Here is a 13,594-nt window from a genome sequence, read left to right as displayed (position 1 = left end):
TGGCAATCATATTTTCCGGTCTTAAAATTGGAAAAATGTGGTTTGATTTTTTTCCCCTCCTTGATTTTTCCATTAATTTTAATGAGTACAGTGTAAACATTAACTGAAAGCGATGATAATTAAATTGTGTTTTTGCGTGATGATTCATTCTTACTAAAAGTACTAAAATTAAGGAAACAAAATCTAGGTTGAGGATGATTGGTTACTGTCAATTGCATGTCAAAAAAGTCCCTACGGGGCAAAAAAAAAAAAAAAAGTCTGACTTGTTTGTTGAGGGTGAATCTGTGGTTTTTGCTACAGATGGACCGCTATTCCTGAGCATATAACTGGACTTCATATCAGGAGAGCCAGAAACAACTTTTTATCCATTTTTAATTTCTAGGCAGCAGTGAGAATTTCAAAACTACATTGTTTTAGACACCCAGTGCCCTGATTTTCCTTTTTCACCTAGAAATCCTTTTTCATATAGTGCATTTACAACATCTTAGCCTTCATTGGAACTTTTAAAGAACTTTCATACTTTAGTGGCTCTTTGCCTTTGAAAATAAATACTTCTTTAAGTTTCTAGTGGCCTATAAATTAATTCCATTGTCTTGTTTTGAATAGTTTTGTTGGCATCTAACTCATCATACAATTCACTAGTTCATTATATTAAAAAAAAGTTGTACAGTCATCGCCACAATCAAATTTAGAACATTTTCTACTTGTACTCATTGTTATCAATTCCCCATATCTTCCCAACCTTGCCTACAGTACCCCAAGAAACCATTAATCCAGGTACTAGCTCCATCCATAGACTTACCTATTTTGGATTTCCTGTACAGAAAAACATACAAAAACAATACAAAACAAATAATAAAGTAAAACAGAAAAACCTCAATCAAAAAGAAAGAAGCAGAAAATATTAAAACCTAGAACAAATTAAAAATGGATGAAAAGGGAGATCAAATGAAAGCGTCAAGTTTTAACCTGACTGCATCTGCAGTAATCACCTTCCAGAGCACGCTGCACAGTAGCTAGCTGTTCATCTCTGGTGCACAACCATAGGGGGAAAGTCCATCCTTGTGGTTAATTCTTGGTTGTTAAATAAAGTTGTCAAATACATAGTATGAAGAGGGCCATCTTTAAAATATCAGTATAATACTTAGGTTTTGTGTTAATTGTGTCAAATAAGTTTTTAAAATTCCATCTTAAATCTGAAAATAAAAATGGGATTTTTTTCTAAGTAAACTAAGTAAGAATCTAAAGCTATTTTTAATAATTTATATTTAAGTATATACTATCTTTGCAGATAATATAACGAATGTTTTGTGATCTTTTTTTTTTCTTTTGAGAGGAAAAAGGTACATTTTGTGAATTTTTGAGATTTCCTGTCAAGCAGAATGTGGGTTCCATAATTTGAGGAGAAGGCAGAAAATTATACTACCCTGAAAGAAATATGTTACAAAATTTGTATTTATGTCTTTTGCAGTAACTGTATCTCAGTAAGGAATGTTGAGTTGTTTCAGCCTTTCAGGCTTTTAAAATTCTGCCTTCTTAGTTATAAAACCCAGAGACCCCATCAACACAAATTACAGAAAAAGCAGAAATTTCTGAAACAAATTATGCTTGTTCACATTAGTAGTAGACACGTTAAATTGTATTCTGATCTACAGAGTTTTTTTAAATAGAGTTTTTAATGTAGTTGATTTGTCTGAAGTCTGTTCACTAGACCATGGACACCTTTGTCTATTTATGCCAGATATCAATGTTATTTATTAAATGGGATTTTATCACGTTCTCTTATCTCTTAACTCAAAATTTTAACCTTAAATAGTAAAACTTGCCTTTGTTTTGTCTTTCAGATAATATCTGGTTTTGTTTTTTTCAAAAAACTGCATATTTTGCAGCTTGACTAATTTTTTTTTTTTTGAATGTTACTTTCCTTTCTGTGTTTTTTCTAGTTTGGACTATTTTTTCCATTCTACAGCACTCTGCTTTTCGCCTTTCTTGTACTGTCAGTTTCTTAACGCTACTCTCTCTCAAGGTTAGAGCTTTACTTTATGACTTTTTTTAGCATTAATGCTTTTTGGTTTGCAAGGTGCTTTTTGAAATAGAGGTTTTTGGGTAGCAAATTTGATGAAGAATTACGTAAACAGCATGCTGTTGTCACATATCACATGGTGCTTGTGTGCGTTGTAGTTTGCCTCTTGTAGGCTCACTGATCTACCTAAAGTCATCAAAGTGAAATTTTGCGTGTAATATATACAGCAGGCTAGAGAACATGTTTTGAGAGAAGGGGACATGTTACGTTTTCATTTCCATATCCTGAATTTACCCTTCATATACTTAGTGAAACATTTGTCTTTCTTCTTGGTGGCTGCCCATTTTATTGCTGTAGTGTGGGAGTTTAATATTTGTGTCAGCCATTGAGGAACGACACAAGTTATACCAACCATAGCAAACTAATTTCATGTGTAGAGTTTGTTGAGGTCTAACCTTCTAACTTGTTTGAATTAAAGCTAATTTGTCATCTTATTTGATATTTTTAATAGTCAAAGACTGTCAGATGTGAGTCACATTTTTTTTTTAGTTAGAGTGACAGAAGAGGTGTGGAAGTCATGAGTTTCTTGGTTCTCTTGCACCTCTGCAAATTTCTCAGTAGCATTTAAATGGTGTAAGTCACTCATGGTGATGAAAGTGAGACTAAGTGCTAATTTTTCATTTTGTTCACTTAACTGTCTGTCCAGGGTTAGCTCCTAGGGCAAGCTTAAAAAAATTATTTGCTGTAAAGTCAATACCATACATGGTAAGTTTAGGTAGTGTTAAAATCTAGTTAATATCTTTCACATTCAAAAATCTACTTTTAACATTTCTAATTTAATTTCACATTGGAACACAATAAAAAGCAGTAAGAGAAGGAAATTTGATACAGATCTGTAATTAATATAAAATTAAGAAAACATTGAATCTCAATACATGAGTTTTTGAGAATATACATCTTTATGGGAGTGAAAAAAACTCATTTTTTTCCAATGTAGTGGCTGGTGGTTGCAAATTGTTGACTTTGTGGTTAGCAGCCCAAAGGGTATCCACTTTCACCAGGCCTCTAACTTTATCTAGCTAAATAGGCTGATTAAGATGTCTCACAAATGAGTTTAAGTCAAGGTGGCAGCAACTCACTGGGAGACCATTTACCTTTTAGGAGTACATTCTGTTGAAGAGGATAATTGTAACAATGAACGAAAACCTAACCAAACTCAATGGCATGGAATCAATTCAGAGTAATAATGACCCTGTAGGACAGGATAGAACTACCCCTATGGATTGTGGAGACTGTAATTCTTTATGGGAATAGAAAGCCTTATCTTTCTCCTGCAGAGTGGCCAATGGTTTTGAACTGCTGACCTTGTAGTTAGCTCAATGTGTACCCACTATGCACCAGGAATTTTAACCCAATAGCCTATATTTATAAAATATCATTAAGTTTTGCAGAATAGTTTTATATACATTATTTAATTCATTAAGTGGTCAGGCAGAGATTATTTACCTATTTTACAGGTAAACACCATGCAATTTGGCAAAATAGAATCCAGAATAAACCCACCAAGATTTTCTACCTACAAGTACTATTTTCAAGGATAAATTTTGGTACCTTCATTTATTACAAAAGCCATATGTAAAGGACATCATATCGGAAGATATTGCATATGTAGTGATATTAATATTTTCCATGGAACATGTCTAAGCAGTTTTTACTTTATTTAGAATAGGCATTAAAGATATTCAGTAAAAATAAATATTAGCCCGCGCCTTGGAAAGCATTGCGGTTCCGGCGGTGTCCGGTGAGCTCTCACTGGCCCTTGAAAATCTGGGGGAGAGGGTGTAAATCTTGTGCCGGGCCGTACTCATATCTGCAGCAGGTCTCCAAGGTGCACAGCAAAATAAATAAATAAATAAGTATTCGTTATTTGAATAACATCAACTTCCATTATAGTTCAGAGATTCAAGAAAAATGTGTGTACCTGCCTGATGTCAACAATACAAATATATACATCTCCCCTAAGAAATGTAGACTTAAAAATAAAAGAAATTTATCCTTTAGTGCAGTGGTTCTCAACCTGTGGGTTACAACCCTTTGAGGCTTGAACGACCCTTTCACAGGGGTTGCCTAAGACCATTGGAAAACACATATATCTGATGGTCTTAGGAACCGAGACACCGCTCCACTGTCTGTCTCCAGGCGGGTCCGCCCACATGCAGATATGCTGATCTGGTGAGAAAGAAGCTATTGCAACCTTTGTACTGAAGTTGGCTTTTTAAGCATACGATCGCAAAGTGTAGCAATGTAGTTTACTGTTGTTATATTAAGGCTGTTACCCATGCTTCAAGAAAAAATTTCATTTATTTGTAATAAGAAATATTTCACAATATAGAATTACATATTGTTTTGTGATTAATCACTATACTTTAATTATGTTCAATTTGCAACAATGAAAATACATCCTACATATCAGATATTTACATTACAATTCATAACAGTAGCAAAATTACAGTTATGAAGTAGCAACAAAAGATAATTTTATGGTTGGGGGTCACCACAACATGAAGAACTGTCTTAAAGGGTCACAGCATTAGGAAGGTTGAGAACCACTGCTCTAGTGGGAGAACTAGTCACAAATCTGCAAAGTTATATTGCAAAGTTCTGGACAGGCTAGAATTAAGTGACAACAACAGTAGGATCTTAGATGGGGGTGGGGACACATCTTATAGAACAGCAGCTTTTAGAAAATTTAAGGGGAATGTCTTCATGTATGATTAATATGCAAAGGGATGATTTTCTCACATGAATTTAAAATGTTAGTATTACAGTAAAATATGTAATACCTTACATCTGTGTAGTGCTTTTTAAGTTTTAATGTTTCTCCATATATTATAGTAATAATGTATAATCACAAACTTTTTATTTTTAGAACATCGTAGGATCAAGTCCTGTTGCAGATTTCTCTGCTATTAAGGAGCTAGATACTCTTAACAATGAAATAGTTGACCTACAGAGGTATGTAAAATACAAGTACGGCCGATTTCATATGTAAATGTATATATGTGTGTATTCAGGCTGTTTCACATACATACAAACCTTTCTCTTTCTAATATATGTTTTGGTAAATGCTTTACCTTACCTGTCAAAACCAGTCAGGGCAGTCTATTCCACTTCTCACATTCCTTTCCATTTCACTGATTCCATCCACCTGAGGGAAATCATGCAGTCAATTCAAGCCTATTGCTAACTATTTTAATTCCTATCCCAAATTGCAAATGCAGTACTTCTTCCACTAAGCATAACCACCCTTAGATCTCACAAATTAAAGGGTACAGCCCTTCAGATGGTTAAGTCTACCCAAAACTTCAGCTGCAACCTTGGGTTCCCCATGGCACTGTTAAACACTTCTCACCTGCTGGCTGCAAATTTGGGGATTTCTCACCACCCCTAGGATGCCAGCTCTACGCTAGAGCCCTCTTAACTTCTGATCGACTGGCTCCCTTGGGTTTGATAATTTGCTAGAACAACTCGAAGAACTCAATAGAGTATTACTGACTAGAAGCAGCCAAATAAAAAGACAGATAGGGTAAGGTCTAGGAGGGTTCCCAGCACAGCTTCCAACTTCCAAAAAGAACACTATCTTCCTACATTTCATTATGCCTTTTACCAACCAGGAAGCTCATGGCACTCCCATATCCAGAGCCTTTATTGGGTGTTATTACATAAGGTATGGTTGATCGAACTCCCCGTCTAGACCCCTCCCCTGAGTTCAAGCTGCTATCACACCGTGGATCTTTCTGGCCTGACCAGCACTCATTCAGGAGATACTTTAGGTTTGGTCTAAGGGCCTCATCAGAAACAGTTCAGTTATGGCGGGGAATCTAAGATTAGTCTCAAAAATCAAAGGCAAGGACCAAATTTGGGGGGTAAAGTTAAATTCTCTGATCCATAGTACTATATTTCTATTTCATGGGGAATTAGTTTACATTATTTCATTAAATCTAAGGTAGTTTTTAATTGTACAATACACTTTTCTTATATATTTGTATCACTAAGAAAAGAAGAAATCACTGCTAAATAAGCAAAAGCATGCCAACAACTATAAGATGTACTATGTGATTTCAGGTAGTGAAAAAATATGGATCTTAGAATGAATTAAATAAAATTTTCCTCTTCTAGATACTTGACTTACGTATTAGGTAAATATCATTTGATATATTTTACGGAAAGCATGTTAAAAGTGGATGCCCTACCAAGAATTATCGTAACTTTTTAATTTGATTGTCACCAACACTCTGTGACCTTGTTGACAGATAGGTATTGTTCTTATTTTGCAGGTAAGGAAGTTCATAAGATTATTTAGAGAAATTATTTCGTTCCATGTCAAATAAACATGCCAATGGTTAGACCCAATTCCTGATCACAGAACTGATCCCAAGTTGCATCTTGCTTATACTATATTTTTATGCAAGTAGTATGCATGCTGTTTGTTTGGTTTTTTGCCAACTGCATCGTCCCCTTGTTATATATTTACATAAGAACACTGTGCTTGCTGTGGAAGAAAAAAAATGCTTTCAAAAATATCTTGCAGGTGGGGGAGAGGGCAGTTGACAAAAATCTTAAAACAAATTATGTGCTAAAGCACAGTACCTAACTAGTGCTATATTTCCTGCAGTAAGTGCACTATGCTAGAACTGGTTTACTTAATTTCATCATTTAAAAAATTTATATGCATATGTTATTTATGGGGGACAAATGGTATGTGAAACATATTTAGAGTACAATTAGATGTGAAATCTGAGTACAGTAGGTACTGTTGGTATTACTTTATAGTAATACTTATTAAAATGATGTCTTCAAGTTTTTAAAAAGTGAGAGCACTTTTTCATCTGCAGGAAGGTGATTTAAAGATTACTTTATACTTGCACATTTTTTTACACATTCACAACAGTATGAAGCAGATAATGACTGCTAACTTTACTGATGGTATTGAAACATATAGGGGATTAGATTACTTATCCAATTGTGTGATAAGAACTTGGCAGTGATGTTGCCTCTTTGATGAGACTACAATGAAACTGCATTACTTAAACTTGGTTAGGAATTTTCAGTTGCAAGAAAGAATTCAATCCATACTAACTTAAAGCTGAGAGTGAATTTAATTGGCTTCTGAAATGAAAACTCCTGTAGGGGTAGGGTTGGTTGCAAGGCATAGCTTAATACTGGAACTCAAATGACATAATCCATTCTCTTGCTCTCTTCCTTTCTTGTTTGTGCTTTGTCTGGATTACTCCCCAGTCAGATAGGCTTTTTCCTTTTGTTGGCAAGGTAGCTTTAGTTAACCTTGTGATTCAAGTCCCAAGGAAAATGCCTGTTTCCTAACAGCGCCTGCAAAAGACGTAAGGTTACATCTAATTGGATTGGCGATGGTCATGCCCGTGCCTGAACTAATCAGTGGCTAAGTAGGTACATAATTTATTAATTTGTCATGAGCTTTATTCTAGGAATAGTTTTCTACTAAAACCATCTGGAAAAGGGATTATTTTCAAACTTACAAAGTTAGAAGGGGCTGGGAAAGAATACCCTTGGTCACACCCTCCTTGTTTAGGGCAAACAGCCTTGGCCTAAGGATTAAACTCGGAATAAAGTGGCTATTACCCCCACTTTAAGAGAAGAAAACTTCTTATTGCTTGGTCCTCCATTTACAACACAAAGCAGAGTAATATTTTTATATTTAAATGTTAAAAAGAAAATTAGAGGGGGTGGTTACCAGAAGGAGGAATGAACTCTGAGAAGACAAACCGTTCACAGTAGTTCCCATTCTCTTCCTCTTTGAGCAATATGACTTGACATTCTGTAAAGTTAGTCTGGGTCCCTTTTTAAAAATTGTTTTGGTTTTGAATTGATCAATCACATACTAAATTCTTTAAAAATTTTATTTCCTGTTCACAAACTGACATTGGCCTATAACACAAAACTGCTGACATTGCAGTCCCTTCCCTGCCCTCCCCCCCAAATTACCACCACTGAGTCAACTGATTCAGAGTAACTCTATGTAGGGTTTCTATGTGGGATCAGAGAACCTCATCTCTCTTGCTTGTGGCTGGTGGGTTTAAAATGCACCCCATTGCCTAACCCACAGCACCACCAGGGATCCTAATTTCTTTCTTGCCCCTGAAAAGAAACCAAATCTAAAAGTCTCACATCAAATCATTGGCTGGGCTGGGACCCAAACCAGGGCTTTTTTCTACTCCACAATTTTCATGAGGCAAATTGCTACAGGTGGTGGTTTTCATTTTCCTGTCATCCATAAACACTATTTTTCTTTGCCTTATATATATGGGTTCCAAAAAATTTGTGGAAAGATGGGATTAAAAGATAATGGAGTTTTCCACAAACTTGTTGAAGTCCCATCATATGCAATATAAATTGAATAATAGGCTCCAACAATCAAGTTCACTGCCATGGAGTTGATTCTGACTCCTAGTGTCTCTGTAGGATAGAATAGAACTGGCCCCTTGGGTTTCTGAGATTGTAAATTATTCTTTTTAAAAAAAATCATTTTATTGGGGGCTCTTATCACAATTCATTCAGACTATAAATTCTTATAGAACAGCCAGCCTTTTCTTTCTCAGAGAAATGCTGGGGTCACACTATTGACCTTATAGTTAACACAATGTGTAGCCTACTGTGGCACTGGGCCTCCTAAATAGTAACTAGATTTGTGAATATCTGTCTTCTGTGCCTCAAACTATTCTAGTATCATATTTTTCTACAAATAACGTGCACATGTAGTAATATGCATATACAATAATGAGTACACAGCCTATAGGAAAGTAACATGAATTACCTAATTTGCAAAATAATGTATAATGTGTCTATTGTTTATAATGTGTATAATGTGCATAAAAATACAGTCCTTAATTTCAACAGCATTTATTTAATGTAGTCAATGTTTCTGAAGTTAGCTTATAGGAGCTAGTGCATTGGGCTTAAAATGTTCTTACCAATGCATACATATATAATACTACTTATATTTTGGTCAACTAAGCTTTCAGGAGCTTTTTTCATAGCTATCATGTTGTACCATTGGTAGTCCTGATATGGTGACTCACAGCTAACAACATAAAAAGAACACATTTAACATTTTGTGACTGTCTTATTAAAAAATCAGAGTGTTCCAAACTTGTTAAATTTAGATTGTAGTCACATTTTATAAATGTGTAGTATATTTATACATAATTTGACATTTATGAAAATACTCCCCTTAGGCTTTTATTGTAGGTGGGATCTGCATAGTAGGCATACTTCCATCATCTGTCAGATCCAGTAATGTCATAGTGAGCCTCAGCTACCCAATGTAAATTTTGCTTGTAGAGTGGAATGTCCACTAACCTAATGTAGGTTACTACCACCAAGTCTTGAAGGTATTATATTATTGACCTTGGCTTTCATTATTGTTAATCACAATTTTCTTCTGTGTAAAAGTTGTTGGCCTTTACATCTTTATTAGCGTAAAGTGTATAGGGTCACTATTAGAAGAATCAGCTTGACTTCAGCAGGTTTTATGACTGACAAGGCAGAAAAAAAGAGTTTAAGCAGATTTTGTATTTGACTTTTACTAAATAGTTATCTTACAAAAGATTTACTTCTTTGTTACTTTTAGAGAAGCCCTTTTGTCGTAAAGGTTACGAATTGAGTTGTTAACCACAAGGTCAGCAGTTTGAAACTACCAGCTGCTTGGAGAAGAAAGGCTAATGTTTCTGCTGCTGTAAAGGTGGTCTTGGGAACTCACAGGGACAGCTCTGCCCTGACCTATTGGGTCATTATGAGTCAGACTCGACTCACTGCCAGTGAGATTGGGTTTTGTTTGTGTGATTTTAGTTTTGAGGTGAATTCAAGGAAACAAACTTGCAAATAAGCAGCATACATTATGTGGGATTATAATAAGTGTGAAATGAGCATGATGCTGTATAAGATTAAATTTTATGCCTCAGTAATGGTTATAATGCTGTGGGGGGTGCGGGTGGGGTAAAAAGAGTAGCTGATACCAAGGGCTCAATAGAAAGTAAATGTCTGGAAAAGAATGAAGGCAACATATGTACAAACATGCCTGATACAATTGATGTATGGATTGTAACAAGAGTTGTAAGAGCCCCCAATAAAATGATCTTTTAATTATAAATAAATAATGGTTGTATTGCATATATATTCATTAGAAACATTTCGAAAATAGGGAAATGAAAAAAGGAATTTATTTCCAAGAATAATATTTCTTTTAAGCATGAAAACCAGTGGTAACATTGAAAGCTATATATAAACCGGGAGTTAGTTGGGCAGTGGATATTTGTCATTGGTCAGTGAATGTGTCATTGCTTTCATCTCTGGTTCGTATTTAGAGCTTGAGGCAGGGTACTTCTTTGAAGAAAAATATGCAGTTCCCTCAACATTTGTTATTAATTTAGGGGTTTTATCAGCTACAATAATTCATTTTATTTCTAACAAGCAATAATTGTAATATTCTCATCAAATACCTGCATCTTATACTTGAGCTCCAAGTATGTGTTTCTCATTCCCAACTAATGTCTTCGTTTGAATGTCCAGAGGAGGTGACTTCCTAATCTCCCCTGACCCTGTCCTAGTTTCCCTTATTTTTCTCTTTTTGGTGACATGAACAATTTGTCCTGGTACCCAAATGAGAAACCCGAGACTCTCCTTTCTCGGATACTCTACATCCGGTCTTAATTAATTTCTATTTCCTAGCTCTTTCTTCCTCGGAAAAGGGAAATCTTCTCTGAGTACGTTGTCATCATTGCCCTCACTCCCCCTCAGTGTTCTTCGAGTTTTACTTAGGAACCTACTTTACAACAGATTTTTTACAATTGTATTTGTTGTAGCACTTACCATAATTGTAATTGTCTTTTTTACTTTTAAAGGCAGTTTTCTTCTTTAATCCCTAGTGCTTAGCTTCGAATACATGAGAAAACCATTCATTGTTGAAATCTGTTCTCTCCATTCTACTGTTTCTGTCTTACTTTTATTTCCTATTTGTATCACAGCTCTAACTTCTGAATTGGCTCGCTTCCATGAATCTTCTTCCTTTGTGTCATCCTGCTTGTAATTGTTGTGTAAATCCAGTTCTTTTTAATTTCATCTCTCTTTTCCAGCTGCCTGGTGGGTGAGTCTAGAACCTCTCAGCTCAATGTGCCACCATATCTATTCTTTTGCACTTCTGGTCCCAATGTGTCCTTTGCTTAGAGCACACCTTCCCTCATTTTGTATCGTTTTGTTCATTTTTCAAGGCTCAGGGTACATGTTTACTCTGTCAAGCTTTTCCTGGATCCTTCAGATTAGTGGTTGCTCATTTCTCTCTGCTTCTAGAAACTTTATTTCTTTCTTACAATAATCGCTTTCTTACAATAATCGCTATCAGTTTTAAATGCTTTAAGCATAGGAACTATCCTGTTTACTTTTATAGGTTTAGAAATTAAGGCACATAGGGTCTGACACTGTAGAGGCTTAATATATGTTGGTTGGATAAACAAATGAATCAAACTTTAGTATTCTCATATTATGTAATCCCTAGTCCCCATTAGAAACATTAAATCTAGAAATCATAACTTGCACTGTCAAATCAAGAGTTCTTTTGTTTACACTGATTAGGTGACCCAGGTTCACTTGTTTCTGACCCTATAAAGGTACTGTTACTCAAAGAGTTCCGTGATGACTACTTAAGAATGATATATTGATCGATATAAATATTGTATTTATAAATAAAAACAATTTCTAGACTTAATTTCACATCCCTTCACAATTCATTGTAGACTAGAAGCCATGTGTTCATATTGAAATAGCCAGATCTTCTCAATAATAGATTAGCTTGAAGATTATAAGAAAAGGATTTTAGAGAAAAAAGTTTTAATTCTCACAGGTACATGAAAGTTAATAGGCTAATTCTTTTTATCTTATAGACTGCAGACCTGTTTTTGTGCCAGGAATTTCCTTTGAGAATCTCCTAAAGTCTATTAAACCCTGCTCCCAGGAAAAAAGAACTTCTATATCTGTGCATACTGTTTTGCATTTATTTCCAGAGCACCCAGACCCTTAGAAATTGTTCCTGGACCCATTTTTAAGAACCTTGCTCTAAAAGTAAAATACAGAAAGAGAAGTTCTTGGAAGGTGAAACATGCCAAGAGATTGCTTCAGTCACTGTGATGGTGTAGTGGGGTGGTAGTGGTAAATTACGCTGAGGCAGAAGTTAATGTTTTGTGTTCTGCCAGCTTCTACTTCCTTCCTGTCTCTGTTCCTTTAGCAAGAACATCAAAACAGAAAAGCCACATCCTGTTAGCCCTGTTTGTTTTCCTGATCTTGGGCCAATAAGCAGGATAGATAATTATAAAAATAATGATCAAGCTTGTGCTATGCCTGCTGTATGTAAATATTCTTAATCATTCTTAACAGCATATCAGAAGGGTTGATGAGAAAATCTTCTGCCTATTTAATATTCATAATTTCAGACGAGAAAAGGAACCTTGGGGATGGGGAAACTGCTATGGACTCAATGCCGACTCATAGTGACCCTATAGGACATAGGATAGAACTGCCGCTGTGAGTTTCCCAGACTGTAACTCTTTCTGGGAGGAGAAAACTCAGTCCTCCTGTGGAGCAGCTGGTAGGTTTGAACTGCTGACCTTGTAGTTAACAGCCCAACTTGTAACCATATTCCACCAGTACTCCTCTGAGAAAAGGAATAAGTTTTCTTTTTCAAGAGCTTTGTCTCCACCTCAGCTTAGAGAACACCCACATTCCTTTACTTAAAACACTTAGAATCTGAGGAAAGAGCTAGGAGTCAAAGGGCATTCATGGAGGTCTAGACAAAGACATGTACATGCAAATATATATAGGAGGATGGGGAAATAGATCTATGTGTCTATATTTATAGGTCAAGTATTAAGGTGGCGGAAGGACCTTGGGCCTCTACTCAAACACTCCCTCAATGCATGAATACCTTCTTTTATTAAATTGGAACTCTATGATGCTCACTCTCCCGACACAACGGCTGGAGCCAAAGTGGGTGAACAAGTAAATGTGGTGAAGAAAGCTGATGGTGCCCGGCTATCAAAAGAGATAGTGACTGGGGTCTTAAAGGCTTGAAGATAAACAAGCGGCCATCTAGCTCAGAAGCAACAAAGTCCACATGGAAGAACACACCAGCCTGTGTGATCGAGTGGTCCCAAAGGGATCAGTTACCAGGCATCAAAGAACAAAAAATCATATCATTGACTGCACACCTCCATGATAGGATCGCTGAAGACAAATGGGTGCATAAGCAAATGTGGTGAAGAAAGCTGATGGTGCCCGGCTATCAAAAGAGATAGTGTCTGGGGTCTTAAAGGCTTGAAGGTGAACAAGCGGCCATCTAGCTCAGAAGCAAATAAGCCCACATGGAAGAAGCACACCGGCCAGTGCGATCACGAGGTGCCCAAGGGACCAGGTATAAGGCATCATGCAAAAAAAAAAGATATAAGTGTGTTTATGTATGTGTATATATGTGTATATGTATATATATAT

General features: G+C 35.9%; 1 protein-coding gene across 2 annotated transcripts in view; it reads left to right on the top strand.

Moving 5' to 3' along the window:
- Positions 1-13,594, top strand: part of EPS15 (epidermal growth factor receptor pathway substrate 15) — a 151,763-nt gene that overhangs the window by 65,337 nt on the left and 72,832 nt on the right. For both annotated transcript variants that reach the window (XM_075555863.1, XM_075555865.1), the window contains exon 12: positions 4,953-5,038. In XM_075555863.1, the coding sequence (XP_075411978.1) occupies positions 4,953-5,038 (86 nt within the window). The remainder of the gene's footprint in view (positions 1-4,952; positions 5,039-13,594) is intronic.

This window comes from Tenrec ecaudatus, chromosome 1, assembly GCF_050624435.1.
Source record: "Tenrec ecaudatus isolate mTenEca1 chromosome 1, mTenEca1.hap1, whole genome shotgun sequence".
Classification (NCBI taxonomy): Eukaryota; Metazoa; Chordata; class Mammalia; order Afrosoricida; family Tenrecidae; genus Tenrec; species Tenrec ecaudatus.
This window is presented reverse-complemented; position numbering and strand designations above follow the sequence as displayed.